The sequence below is a fragment of the Dicentrarchus labrax genome, unplaced genomic scaffold (genome assembly GCF_905237075.1).
Source record: "Dicentrarchus labrax unplaced genomic scaffold, dlabrax2021, whole genome shotgun sequence".
NCBI classification, from domain to species: Eukaryota; Metazoa; Chordata; class Actinopteri; family Moronidae; genus Dicentrarchus; species Dicentrarchus labrax.
Genome location: NW_026136721.1, coordinates 34,584,796 through 34,599,862, shown reverse-complemented (window position 1 = coordinate 34,599,862; position 15,067 = coordinate 34,584,796). Strand labels below are relative to the sequence as shown.

The 15,067-nt window shown below is 40.3% G+C and overlaps 1 protein-coding gene across 4 annotated transcripts in view; it reads right to left on the bottom strand.

The window, feature by feature from the left end:
* Positions 1–15,067, bottom strand: part of akap6 (A kinase (PRKA) anchor protein 6) — a 200,152-nt gene that overhangs the window by 34,661 nt on the left and 150,424 nt on the right. For all 4 annotated transcript variants that reach the window (XM_051383743.1, XM_051383746.1, XM_051383745.1 and 1 more), the window contains exon 17: positions 10,962–11,222. In XM_051383743.1, coding sequence (XP_051239703.1) covers positions 10,962–11,222 — 261 coding nt within the window. The remainder of the gene's footprint in view (positions 1–10,961; positions 11,223–15,067) is intronic.

Sequence of the window (15,067 nt, the reverse complement as noted above, 5' to 3'; positions counted from 1 at the left end):
CACAGTTTGGATCCGAACCCATTGCTCCTGCATGGGGCTCCAGCTCTACTTTAGGTGCTCAACCAGGGTGCCCCAGAAGTAAATTTCTTTTGACACTTGATCTTTTCCTGAACCTACCCAGGTAGTTTTTGTGCCTAAACCGAAACAAAGTGCAACCGTATCACAACGTCAACCATGCCAGTCTAGCCGGACGTTGCAGATTTGTTGTTGCTTACTCAGAGTCCCACGCTTCCAAAAGTGATGCTAGCGGCCTTATTTGAAAAGTTGGGAATGAGAACATGTTGCCCAAAGCATGATGGGAACTGTAGTGACAAAGCTCAAAACGAAGAAAACCTGTGATATTTCTTGGAAACTATCAAAACATTTTGCAGTCCTGAGACTCACAGTGTCAAAGTGGTTCTTATATTTCTGGAATACAGTCTGCTACGCATTTTGGGCAAAAAAAACTAATAATGTTTTTTTTTAAAACCTGTTTCATAAGAACTGTCTTAGAACATGTATATAATACTATTGACATACTGAAAAACAGCCTTTAGGGTTTAGTTGTTTGATTAAAGCAAGTTGAAATGTTTAAATAAAGTCCGCCTCTGTGACAAAAAGCTCAGTCCAAATGGATTACTGCTGACATCATCAGGTCTTATTGATTATTGTAAGTTATTAGCTGTATAAGTCCTTTTGCCCGCTCGACGCCCGGCGACATTTTAAGGATGAAAGCTTTACTCTTAAAATATTCAGCAGCAGTAAACAAATGGAGGATATATGAAGTCTTTGTGAGTGAAAGCATTTACTGTTCTCACTAATGCAGCCGAGCGAACACGCCTCGCCGAGTTAAAACGCTGCTATCAATAAAATCCAATCTCCTTCTGTCTGTCTGCATTTCTCTGTATATTCGTCTTTTCACCTCTTTCTCCCATCCATCTTTTTCTTCCTTTCTTTCTGCGTCTCACTTTACAGGCTGTTCTCTTTTTCCTTATTGCTCTTTCAATCTCTTTTTTGTCTCTCCCTCCTCTCTAGTCTCTCCATCTCTCTCTTGTTTTTCCTCTCTGACCACTCTCTCAATCTTTACCTCTCTACAGGCCTATTCCTTTTCAGTCGTTCCTGCTCTTTCTCTTTTCTCTCTGTTCTTTTACTATCTTCTCTATCTCCATCTTTCACCCTGTCTCGATCCCTTGTTTTGTCTCTGTCTTTTCCTGCTGTTTTAGCAGATGAAAGAGATTTTTCTCCTCTGTCTCTATTTGTCTCTCTCTCCTTACGGGTGTCTCCAGGGATGTTTTTAGCTTTCTATCATGGACTGAAGTAAAGGTTAGGTTCCGAGTTGGTCAAACATTTGGATATTATAACATGTTAGGAATTTTATCTCCTCTGCAGAAACTCTCAATGGTTTTTAGTCCCCATGTTGGCCAGAAGAACACAGCACATCGTTTGAACATCGACCATTTTGGTTTGAATAATTTTCTTCTTTAGCGAAATAAACCATTAAAAAACCTTTGGATCAACTGTTACAGAGCAGAAAACACAACCCTTAGATGGTTAAATGTTGATATTTTGGATACGTTGGACTCACGACCCGGAATTTGGTACATTTGGACAAAACCCATTAATGACTAACGACTATATTTAGTATGTTAAAAAAAAAGCTCCCCAGAAATTGTTCTGTTAAAGGTGAAAACACAAAAACCTGCAGTGGAAACTGTCAATACATGTGGTTATACGTGTGGCTACAAAAATGTTTGATTCAACATATTTATCATGCCTTAATTAGTAGACAAAATAAATGTAACCTTCATTTGTCATGTTAAACATCATGTTAAATAACATGTACATTGGATAAAAACACATTATTGAAACTGAAGGGGTTTTGAGTCCAATGGTATTAAGAATTTGAGCTGCATCATCCTATATTTAGTCATAAGTCTCTATTGGTAGCTCATTTTATCCCATAGGAATACATTATAAAATGTCTCTAAAGTCTGCACAGTGGCAGTACTGGATCAAGAGATTATCATTGAATCTATATTGTAACAGTTCAGAATATGTGTGTATCATAAATTATGAACATCCGAAATTCCTTACCTGTCGTTCCACAGGTGTCAACCCTCACAGTTATTTTGTACAGCAACATTTTGCAGAGGATGTGCACCTAAAAGTGCTGTTTGTTGGTTAAAACTGCATTTGAGACAGAATTTTGTTCATAATGAAGATGGAATAGCTGTCAAACTCGTGTCCGAACGTTGCTGCCACACTGACATCCACTTCAGTACCCTAATACAGCACTTTTTTCTTAGCATTAAGTTAGCTATGTGTTTACACAGAGACACAGTTACACAGTTGTTTAGGAGTGCCTCACCAGCACTGCTGTACGCAGGGTTGTAGAAATACCAACAACTGATCTTGCTGGGGGGAATTAAAGCATCAGTGGGGTTATTTTTAAACAATTTGTTATTGTTACTTTTATTGTATACCCCTTGGAAAAAGTACTCAGTGGTTGGGACGGCTATGCTCACCAGCGGTGGCGATACTCAATAAGAAGTAAGGGTACTCGTGTGGGCAGAAATCAGAAGTGCCGGTACTCAGTCCTGGTCAACATTTCTCTTTCCTTACTGGTTTTTTCTTCTTTTTCTCCATCATTATCTCCATCTCCTTCACTCTGTTTCTTCCTGCATTTTAGCTAAATTAATTGGTTTTTCTCCTTTTCTATTGCCATTTTTTCTCTTTCTCCTATTCTTCTATCTCTATCATCTCTCCTGACCACTCTTCCTTCTCCGTGTGTCTCTGTCTCTCTCTGTCTCTCTCTCTTTGCTTCTGTCTCTCTGCTTTCTTGTTTTTTTTCTGGGACTTTCTTCTCTTTCTGTCTCTCCGTCTCTATTCTGTATTTTGATTCTCTCTCTGTCTCCACTCCTTTAGCAGATGAAAGAGCCGGGTGTTTTCTTCTCCTCCCGAGCAGATGAAGATGAAAGTCTGATCTGTTTGTTGATGCCGTTACCGCGGCAACGTCTCACCTGTTTGCTCGCCTTCAACCCCTAACGAGCAACTCTTAACGAGAAAACACCTCTTCAAAACACCAACGAGCGCACACGCACACACAAACCCGCGTGTGCGCACACAAAGCCAAGGACCTAACACAAACAGAAGTACGACCAAGAAACACACACAGAAGGGCATAATCAAAAGGCACAAACACACACACACACACAGCAGCCTGTGTTCTTGGCAGGGAGTCGGTGGATCTTTAATCCTCATCATGCAGCAGGTATCGATATCAGAGCCTCGCTGTCACCTTCTATTAGCTGCCTGAGAGATGCTGGGCGGGGGGCAGAATCATATACTATGGCGAGGGAGCTGTAGTTAGTGGACTATAGTATAGAGGTGATGTCACCGTAAACCAAAGTCCCAACAGCCACTTCATCCAGAGTAGCAGACAAACACTGGAGTTCATGTGAATAAAACAAAAGTGTTGTTGTGCTACACACACGGATTCAAAAAGGCTAAAAGTGAAGAAATGTGAGATTCTGTTCTGAAACCTTTTTTGGACTATCCAAGACGAATAATGACAATCACAAGAGAAGCATGGTGAAATGTTTGGTTGCCCACAACATGGTGGTGTTAGAGCTCCCTTAAGATTGGCTTACTATGTACGTAAGGGTGTCTTTTGGATGCACTGGCTAGACATAAATAAATGGGTCAAACAAACGCAGGACTTTCACTCAGGAGAATACTGTAATGTCCCGTGTGATACCAGTGATTATTTTTTATAAGTCTAACTGGATGATACATATTGCTAACTTGACCCCAGAGCCCTACTTCAAGAAATGATGCTAACAGCGTCATATTTTAGGGCCACTTAGCAAGCGGCAGTATTTGATCAGTTGGGAGTGAGAATGTGTTGCCCAAAGCATGATGGGAACTGTAGTGACAAAGCTCAAAACAAATAGAGGGTGACAAAATCCAGGATTTTTACATTTTTTGGCAGCACTAACGTTCAGTTCAGCTTAATCTTAATACAACACTCACACTGCTTATTCTTATCTTGTTGAAGGAATAACTGTTCACTGTAATCATCCTCCTCTTAATACTGACTGTAAAGTGTTACCTTTGACTACGCTGTAAGGACAAAATCCATTCTGTACAAAAATACATTATAAAGCAGTCTGAATTAGCCAAATCTTTGCCCTGGCAGTCGTATATAGGCTTGCTGCCAGTGTTTTGTCTCTACAACAAACGTAGATACAACTGCCATAAAGTGTCAGGGCTTGATTAACCTACTCGGGGGCCCCGGGGAAAAAATAAACTGTGTCCCTACAGAGACCCCTGAGGGTCCGGAGCGTTGGACAGTTGCCCACTTTGCCCAGCTGGTAATCCAGCCTTGTATGTAGTTGTCGTTTCATTTTCTCTGCATGTCTGTTGATCTCGAAATAAGGTTTTATACATGTGACCTTCCAAACGACATGGGAACTAAGAAAGAAGAACGTTCAAACTTTTGTGCGAAATAACCTACAAAGAAGGTACCATCCATCCGAGAGTTCAGTAACGCATTCCACCACAGAGCGACCACACTGGCAAAGAGTCTGGGTTGAGTTTTCCTGCCTTGCAGCGACGGCACAACTGGTTTTCAATATTCCCGTACAAATATATAGAATGGGAACAATGTGTATGAATACACTGAAAATAATCAGGAAGATGTGGTTCAAGACAAAAGACTTGGAAATTACAAACATTGAGAGAAACAATTTATATATATATTAATTTCATTAGTTTCTGTCCACTTTGAATAAAGTTACGATGTTACGAGGATCTGCGAGGTAAAATTACTGCTTTTGATTATGGAGTCTGGTGAGTGATAGTGATATTACGGCTGTTAAACAAAAGGTCTATCTTTCTATAATACTGTCAGACACTGAGAATAACAATCTGAGCCTGTCAGTGGCAGAAAAAGCACTTTTAGTGGTCGTACCTTTGAAGGACACGTTTCTCCCCAGGGATTAATGTTAGCTTGCGTTGCAGCCATTGCAGCACTTTTTACGAATCACATCTAATTCGGTGAATTAAGAATTTAAGATCGAAGCAGCGTTGGTGATTGTTGGAAAGACTTACAAAGTCAGTTTTGGTGAGTTTTGTTTTATTTCTGTCTGATTGTTTTGGTCTGGACATCCAGCGACAATATAACCTTTAAAGTTGTACATTTTCCCCATTTACTAACACAAATGAGCTATTAAATAGCCAAACGAGTCATTACTTATAATCACACTCAATGTTATGAGTTCACACGGTTTGTCACTGGTTACTGAGAATCGACAGAATGAGGTCATGTTTTAGGACGGCAAGTGAGATGGGCAATATATGAACAACCAAAGGTGGGTGGGGTACTCAGTCATGAATGGGTGAGGAGGGGCAGGTTCATGCTATAAACTGTAGGGGGGGTCAAATCTTACAAACGGCAGGAGGAAGGAGAGCTGAAAATAGAAATGACTGAGGGAAGGGGGGGGCATGTGGTACAAATGATGCCCGGAGGGCAAAGAGCACGACTTTAGGGGTCTGGGTGATGAGGCGGCCGTGGGTAACAAACAGTGGGGGAGGACGGGTTCATCTACTGTCAGCAGCGGGGGAGAGAGGGAGCAGCTGAACAGATAACAAGAGAGAGAGAAAGAGATGCAGCAAGGACAACAGATACCGAGAAAAAGACAGAGCAAAGGAGAAAAATAAAAAGCTCGAAAGAGGAGAACTGAGACAGATAGATGAAGCAAAGAGAGATGGATGCGGACATAGAGACAGATAGACAGATAGAGAGACAGAGGAGGGCAGTTTGTTGAGCTTCACTTCAGACAAACGAGCAAAACGCTCACACTGATATCCACAATCTATGCCAGCATCTCTGTTTGTGCGCCGGCGTTTGTGTGTGTCTCGAGAGCGAGAGGTCGCCTCCTGACAGTATGTGTCCATCTGACTGAAGGAACAGAGACTTTGAACACGAACACTAATCCATTTCCATTTCCAAGAAAGAAAGAAAAAAATATAATGTTATCGCCTCTGTTTTCTATGGAAGGTCACAAAGGACAAAAATGAATTTTATCATCTCAAAATATCTAATATCATAAGAGTTGACTTTTGTTCAAAAAATGTTTATTTCCTGATCATTATTTCACTGTTCTGTGATTAAGAAATACTTTCAGATCAATCTGTTACTATAACAGGAAGGTTAAGATTTAAATAATATCAATAATGTGATCACATGATCACAAAGGTAAAACAGAGTTGTTCTCATCATATGAAAATGTGCTGAATTTTAAATTTTTTTGAGAATGACCCCAACCATCACTCAGAAAGATGTTTTCTTCCCTTTTTTAAATTCAAAAACTTAATAAAGTGTGGCAGCATCAGAAAAGATTTATAATTTATTTTAAAAAATCTGATTCACAGAAAAAGTAAAGACGTAATATTTTCTGAAAAAGTGATAAAATCATTAATCAGTGTTTGGAAGAAGTGTTCTTTGATTTGAAGATGGGTGTTTTCACTGCAGTGTTATAAAGTGAGAAGATGCAAGAAAAGCAGCAGCACTGAACCTTCTGGACGGAGCCGTCAGTGTGTGATTCATATTCATACCCAAACACACAGGAGAGCGGTATTTGTGTCTGTACCTGCTTCCACTGTGTGTGTGAGTGTGTGTGTGTGAGCTCAGTCTATTAATTCTCGGTGTGTCCAGGGCCCAGAGCGTCTGTGCGACAATAGAGAGTCATCGGGGGCCCGGGGCCTGCTGGAGGAATGTCTGGCTGACGCCATATCTTAAAGGAGCGCTAATTTAATTAAGAGTCAGGTTATAGACAGGCAGGTGGAGGAGGGGGACTGGGGGGGTGGGGCGGGGGGGACAGAGTAACTTAATACCTCCTGAAAATCTTGTTTCTGCTGATCTGCAGTGGTTTCAGTTCTCACCTCGCTGCAGTGATGTACAGGTGTACTCCAAGACAGCGGTGTGAAGTTACTCTTTAACAGGACATCGAACTGGTTCGTCAAGGATCAAATGACACAGCATGTGTTTTAGAATGACTGATGTTTCTGACTGTGAATGTGAAAGATTGGGTCACCCAAGCAACCAAAAAGCAGCATACAACCAAAAACAACAAAACAGAGAACTTGGAATTTCTTTCCTGAGAAGACAGGTCCACACTTCTTCCCAAGGCTATTAGATCTCTCCCACAGTCTGAGTTCTCATCAGAAACCATTAGTAAATTGGCTCAGTGACATATTTTATGGATATTTCATATTATGGGCTTCTTTTTTTGACAAATTCAGTGTTTTCTTGCCCCTGACGAACTGAACTGAATACTGAGATATACTGCCCTACTGTGTATATGTTTTATGTTTTCTAGCACGCTTTAAAATCAAGAATGCCTCGCGACCCATACTCAGGGCCTCGATCGCAAGGTTGGGTGACAACAGTGATCCAGACAATCCACTGTGCAAACTGTTCACAATCAGCATGGAGATAACTTCTTCATTTGAGCCACTTTCAAACCTCCATTGTGTTGTTGGCAGAAATCTCAGTGGTAAATATCTCAAAGCCTCGACAGATCGAATCAAACAATGTGAATGCATGTTCACCTCTGATGGATGGTGGTCAGGTCACTTTGAGTTATACGGTAACTTCTGTGCTTTAGTGAGTGAGTGCTGGTCTTAATGCAGCAGTGTCTCTTTGAAATATCGCCGTACATTTGTGTCCATGCATGTGTGTTTTTTTTTTATAAATGTCAGTGTATGTGTGTGTTTTTTTTATAAATATACGTTTGTAAATCTGTGTGTGCCCCTGTGACCTCTGCCGATCCCCGCTGCTTTCTCATACAGCCGTACAGTAATAAGCTGAGGCGCAGAAATCGAACCCATTTACGGCCCCAAACGCCAAAAACAGACAAATGATCGCTAAAATGGAGCTGACTTCTCTTAAAATGGAGCCCCCTTTCTCTCCATTTAGCCTCTCTCTCTCGCTCTCTCTCTCTCTCTCTCCATACAAATGACTGCTATCAATATTTCCAATCTTCATTTCTCCAGAAGCTCTGGGCCTCTTTCTGCCAGAAATCAATGGCTTCCCACTGAGAGCTGTGACAAGGATCAAAAGTAAGAGCGGCTCGGCTCACTTTTCTTCAGATAAAGTCTCGTTTCTATACAGTTTCATCATTTAGGCAGCCTGTGTGTGTGTACGTGTGTGTGTGTTTGTGTGTGTACAAATATGTGTTTGAGCTTACACTGATGCATCTGTGTTCATATTAATACTGACCGATTCACAACCTGACATAAATTCGTCTCTGTCTGATTGCCACGATGTTGGAGGACATCAAAAATATCATCAGATTGTACAAAAGTCATTGATTTTATGGCGATATGGACTGATTTTGGTGACTTTTTGGTGTGGTCGTTTTGGTAACTCTTAAGTTTGCACTTGCAACACTTGCTTTTGTCTCTCCTCCGACCATTATGACCAAAATATTACAGCTGTTAATGGGAACAAATGTGATATTACATCCAACCACAAGATGACTTAACGCGACAATGAGCAGCTCTCAAAGCTGTAAATATAAATGAAACTGGAACCGAAATGTTTCCCCTAGTTCTGTGTTTGCTTCTGGGTCCACTTAAAGGTCCAGTGTGTAGGATCTAGTGGCATCTAGTGGTGTAGTTGCAGAATGCATCTTCCTCACTTCACCCTCTCCTTGCAAGAGCTAACTAAAAACTTTAAAAAAAACTTCTTACAAAATTAATGTTATTTGTATTAGCCTATAGAAATGTGAACAAACTAAAAAAAACATGGGAAATCCATAATGATAACTAGGATTTAGGAGCATACCACTACCATAAGTATTGTATATTTTATATTTTATTGTCTGTTGTGAAATTGAATGTTTACATTTTAGTATTAGGAAATGTCTTGTCTTATCAGTTGTGCCTGTGCACACCGTGGGTGAATGAGAAACGTCCTCTCGATTCCTTGTAGGTGTGGTGCATGTGAAGAATTGACATTAAAGCTGACTTTGACTTTGACTTTATATTGGTGTAGTTGCAGATTGCAATAAACAAAAAACACAATTCTTCTATTCAGGTGATTATAGACTAATAAAAATAAAAACAATATTATATTCCATTTCTAACAATAGATCCTCCTAAATGTTAAAATACCAGTCTAATACCAGTACAACACCACACACGCAGAAACATTACACAAAAGGGGATTGCTCATTATTCTGTTTTAACACCTAAAAGGAGGCTTTTTATGTTGTTATATCATAACCATTTGATCATTATCAAGTACAAGAATCTTTATCATTGAATGAAACAACAAAACAGCAGAGTATCTCTGAGCTGGGTTGTGTCGTCTCTGCAGTGTCTGTAGAAGTGTGTGCTCCATTTATGTGTTACTACAGTCATGTATATATTATATATTTCTGCATTCATTCATTTGAATTAATTTATTTATGCGTGTGTGAGTGTGTATGCATGTGTCACTCATTTCTGTGTGTGTTGACTTGTCAGTATGTGATCACACATATATACATGAATTAATGCACTTCTGTCTGTATAGATTTCAGCGTATACACTAGTATGACTGTGTGTGTGTGTGTGTGTGTGTGTGTATGTGTGTCTCTGGTTGTCAGTCACACGGCAGGGCTAGGCTAATCAGCGCAGCTAGCTGTTCGCTGTGTGATGTAGGCTGATTAATATCCTGTTAGCGTCCCGTGGCTTTTAAGGCTAACTGCTGTTTCCTCTATACATCCATCGCTTCAAAACAGCCCTGCTTTCATCTGGCCTCATTAAGACGATGTATTACTATACTTAGCAACAACACACACACACACACACACACACACACACACACACACACACAGCCAACCTGTTTTTTTAAAGCTTAATGCTGATTGGATAAAGCACTGTGACATATTTGATAGAAAAAGTTGGTGAAGAAAAGTTAAGTGATGCTGTACATGAAGCAGCTACCGAACTTTATTTTCTCACTCTATTAGTGAGTTAGTATTTAATTCTACCTTTATTTTCTATAGTACATGATCATAATGTATATACAGTATTCTAGTTTTTCTAGTTCTCACTTATCTATAAAATACATCTGTTCCTGTATTCCCTTTTGCTGTGTAATAATAACTGATCTGAAGTACTACACATATCAGGGAAAACTTTACCTGATCAACGTTTACTGACTGAAGCCAATCAGATGTCGGGGTGGCCAGTGCCACTCCAGGCCCCCCCTCTTGACACGCCCCTGTATGCAAGGTAAAATTACTGTTTTGAATGAAGGATTTATTTCCACCAAACCAGCGTTGGGGATTGTTGGAGTGAAAAGACTAACAAAGATGGTTTTGATGAGTTTTATTTGGTTTCTGTCCACTTTAAAGTGAGTTTTACGGTTTTCTGTGAGGTGATTCTGTCGGGATTCTTTCCATAATGTTGTCCGACACTGAGAATAATAATCTGAGCCTGTCACTGGCGAAACAAGCATTAGCACAAGGATTTTGCTGCCGTCATTCCAGCCTTTTTTTTCGCAATTTTTTATCATCTGACACAGAGAATTAAAGGTTTATTTCCACCAAACCAGCGTTGGTGATTGTTGGAAAGACTAACAATGATGGTTTTGGTGAGTTTGAATTTGTTTCTGTCCAGTTCGAAGTGTGATTACCAGTTATCTGCAAGGTAAAATGACTGGTTTTGTCAGTGGAGTCTGGTGGGGCTTTGCTCTGAGATGCTGTTCTCTCGTGCGACATAGCAGTGAATTTTATAACTTTTGTATGATCTGGCTAATATCCCCAAAATGTAGTTGGTAATGTAAGATTGTTTCATGTAAATGTTATTTCTAACAGGCAGTTTTCTGGGCTACCTGAGAGCTACTGATTACTAAAGTCTTGATATGACAGCAACCCAACAGAAGCTGACATTGCCCATCATCATACTCAGCTAACTGCTTTTCCTACCTTGAAGCTCTGGAGCTGCTCTGAGGCGTCTTTGTGCTGTCTGAGGCAGGAGTTGAAGATGAGGAGCTCGGTGTCTCGCAGCCACGCCTTCAGCTCTTTAATGCGGGCCTCCAGCTGCTCCAGGAGCGAGTTGGTCAGCGGGGAGAGGGCCGAGCGAGGGTTCTCCCCAGCGTCGCTTCCACCACCGACCAGTAAAGAGTTCATGTTGGCTGACTGGTTGTGCTGGGAAGAGCCGGGTCCTGAATGATCGGAGAGGATTTTCTGGAAGGGAGGGCAGGGAGTTAGTGTGAGGACTCGTTGTTGTGTCAATACTGCATCATGCAAAGTAGCATATCAATCAATACAAACATGGCCATTAATCATTTACCTTCAGAAATGGAAAGATCAATAAAGGGGATGTCATGTATTCATTCCTAAACTGCCGGAGGATTGAGTGAATATTAGACGTCTGTGTCACTGGTGTCACTGTTGCTGCTTGAAGTAATGTAATAATCAGTGTTATCTATTTATTGCTATGACTTATATTGATATTTCCAGATTCTTATGTAATATTATAACATTCTTTTCTTGTATGACGCCAACAGTATTATGTTGTATATGTTTTTTTTTTTTTAGAATTTAAATTTGTTGTGTCTCAGTTTTAGGACTCTACACAATGAAAATAAATGTTAAATATTTCTGGTTGAAAATTAGGAGAACGTGCAAATCATCAGATATAATGATGTTTAATTTGTTTGTTGTTGTTGATGCTGTTGTTGTTTGGTTGGTTTTGGTCATACGAAGGTTTGGGTCCAAAACTGCTGCTGTACACTGTAAAGCAGTAAAACTCTGTGATATCTGATGGCAAAACCTTTATTTATACAACATTTTAAAGGAATTTATACAAAATAAAGTTTTTTATTTATATTACAGACTGTAAACTGCACAGAAAACCACCGTCGTAGGATTCACATGGTATTTTCATTTTGATGGTAAAAACTTAAAATTATTTAAAATGTATATGGTAAAATATGGCTTAAAACTCAACAGTACTAAAATCCTTTTACTGTAATAAGTTCTACTGTATTTATTGCGGTAAAGTTCTGGTAGCGCTCGGACAGAATATGGTCCTAAAAAGATCTTTGTAAGTCTGAAATTGAACCTGTTGAAAGCTGCAGAAGCACTGTGTATATACTGTGATAGATCGCCCACCCACCAGCTCATTCTGTTATGTAATGATTCATCTCAACAGTGCTGCTAATGCTGCTATTGTAACTATGAATTAGCTTGCTGTTGCTAATGCCGCTGCTATCATTGTTGTGCAGTCTGTCATTACTGTGTGAACGAGGCGGCTGCTGTCGACGAACAAAGCTCGGAGAACGTAACGGCTGTTTTTCCAGGTGCGAACGGATCAGCTGCTCATTCAGAGCATCGAGCAGCTTCACCTACGGAGCCGATATTCACACCCAAAACAAAACATCATTTAGACACAATACAAACTGAAAGAGTGTTTGGTGAGGAGCAATCACTGTTTCAAATAGGAACAACTTCGAATAACAAGAGGCTGACTCCAGCAGCGTGTGTGTGTGTGTGTGTGTAATAAGCTCTGCAGAGTAATTTTCCAACCCCTGTTGATCACACAGTAAGACACAGCAAGCCGCTGAGAGAGACTATTCCCCTCTTGGATTTAGACAAGTGTGTGTTTGTGTGTGTATCTGTGTAGACTTTTATTATCTCTAACAAACTTGACATGATGTTCTTTGCCGGGCAACATTATTAGCAACAGGCAGCCCTGTGACACATGGGGTCCGACCAAGCTGCAACCTCTACGGCTGGTAAATGAAGCCAACACTGTTCATACAAATGTCCAAGGTTACAGTTTAAATTATATTAAGGCTTAAAGTTATGCATAATAAAGAGCTCGGCTGCTTTGAGTGACAGGTGAGGCTTCATTCAGCTCGCCTCAGCTCAACCCACGCTCCACATTGGCTCATTTTTGGATTCATTGGGAGCTGATGGAGTCATGTTTCTACCACTTGCACCGCCAAGATGGTGACGACCACACTGAAGAAACTATGGGTGACGTCACTTAGACTATGTCCATGTTTAACTATACAGTCTGTCAGTCCAACATCTCGAAGAAAACAGCACAGTGTAAATGATGAAAATGATTCATTTCGTCTTCCTCCTCTACTTATTGAAGGGAAGCTTTTGTAAAAGTTTAGTGAGGAAGATTTTCACTTTCGTGTCTCCTCTTTCGTCTACCGGTGTATTTCTACCACTCTCTGTTCATTCATACATTTCAAGGTTCTCCGCCATCATCGCTTCCCTGTGCTGCCAAATTCCTTTCAGTTGCAACTTCCTGTCCAATCCTGTTTCTTCATGCTTGAAATCAGCTGCTGGAAGCTGAGCTTTAATTATCTCTGTGATTTTGAGAGTCTAAATGAGATATGTTAATATTATGTTTTAAACTTTTTTACATGATTCATTTCACAAACTACACTTTGTGCAGCACCATTCATATGCTACATCTTGTCTTATTCTGGGTTCATATTGCATTGTTTTAAAGAATTTAAAGGATCAGATAGCTGTTATCTTGCAGTTTTTTAACAAGCGGTCATAACAAGGGAAACTTTGAGTGTCTGTGAGCCGCTCCTGAACAAGCCCTGCATGGGTCCCTGTTGCTAATTTGCATATGTATGTGTTTGTACAAAAGGTATTGAGTCGCTGGTATAGCAGCGACTCTCCCTCCTGAGTGGAAACACTACTTTAGCTGAACTCTGGCAGGTAAAACCAGCCCATTAGACGATGAAGAGGGCCGATTATAGGACCCCCTGACCGGTGAAATGTGCAGTTAGCTGTGTTCACAAGAGGCGACAGTGATTATACGAGTCTGTGGTTCGTTTGGAGGAGAGGAAGAGAAGGGGAAAGAGAGAGGGGGATGTAATTTAAAAGACTTAAAGTACACTTTTCAAGACAAAGAAACACAAAAACATTCATTTTGTTTCTGATAATATGATACATTTTCTTTTCTCTACAGGTGGTTGTGGTTGAAAGTCCGTTTGTTTCCTGCAGAGCGGAGCAGCGTGAAACTGTGCGGACACTCAACAAGCTCATAACAGCTTCAGATTCCTTTCTTTAATACTTTTACAGTTTCCAGAGTCAGTTGAGTTGGTTGTGTGTTTTTTGTATTTGCAGTGTTTGTTTATGCTGAATATGTGTTGTCCAATTATTGGATGTGTTCATATTCAGTTCTGCTTTATTTATTTTACATACTGAAGTGTTGTCAAAGATGTTTCCTTCATTTGCTTGTTACCTGTGTTAGTGTACAGTGAACCTTTTCCGTTGACATTTAAACTTGAGAGACCAGCTTCCTGATTCCTTCTCGCACTAACTTTGGTCTCCAGGTCGAGTGCACAACGCTTTACAGACTGCGTCACACACCAACTATGGAGGGGGGGACAACATTGAATGCTGACGGAGAGCGGCACCGAAATGGGCGAACAAGAGGCCGCCGTACAAGAGTAAGTCTGGCTTTTACTCGTTGGTGAGAGCTCCGTGAAATAGGAGTCTGCAGACAGACGGCGAGCTGGCTTCTTGCTGTTGGCACGGTCAGTAATATTCGCTGGCTGGCTATTTCTTGTGGTGCTGCAGTTGCTGGATGTTTAGCTGTGTTAGCAAAGTCGCTAGTTTTTGAACATGAGTAATGTAATCATAACAAATGTCCATATTTACAGTGGTACTGCACTCTGAAAGTGGGGGCGCCAAATCACAAAAAATACCAATCTTGCATCCAAAAAACACATTATATGTTTAGTCTATTTAATGACATTTCTATCGCATTTATCACTATTTTAACAGTCAGGTAAATGCTTTGATCATCAGTAAAGATTATTTATTTTTTTGTGCTGTTTAAATGTATCCACATACATTAGAAGACCACAAGATCTACATCTTAGCTCTGATAATAATGCAGACAAACTGACTGAACAAGAAGTGAGACTCTCCCTGGAAAAATGAACAAAAAGTAAAAGAATGGAAATGAAAAAGAACCAGTGGGACAGACTGAAAATGAAAATAAGCAAATGAGGGCGATAAAGAGAGAGGGAAGGAGAGCAAATGGAACA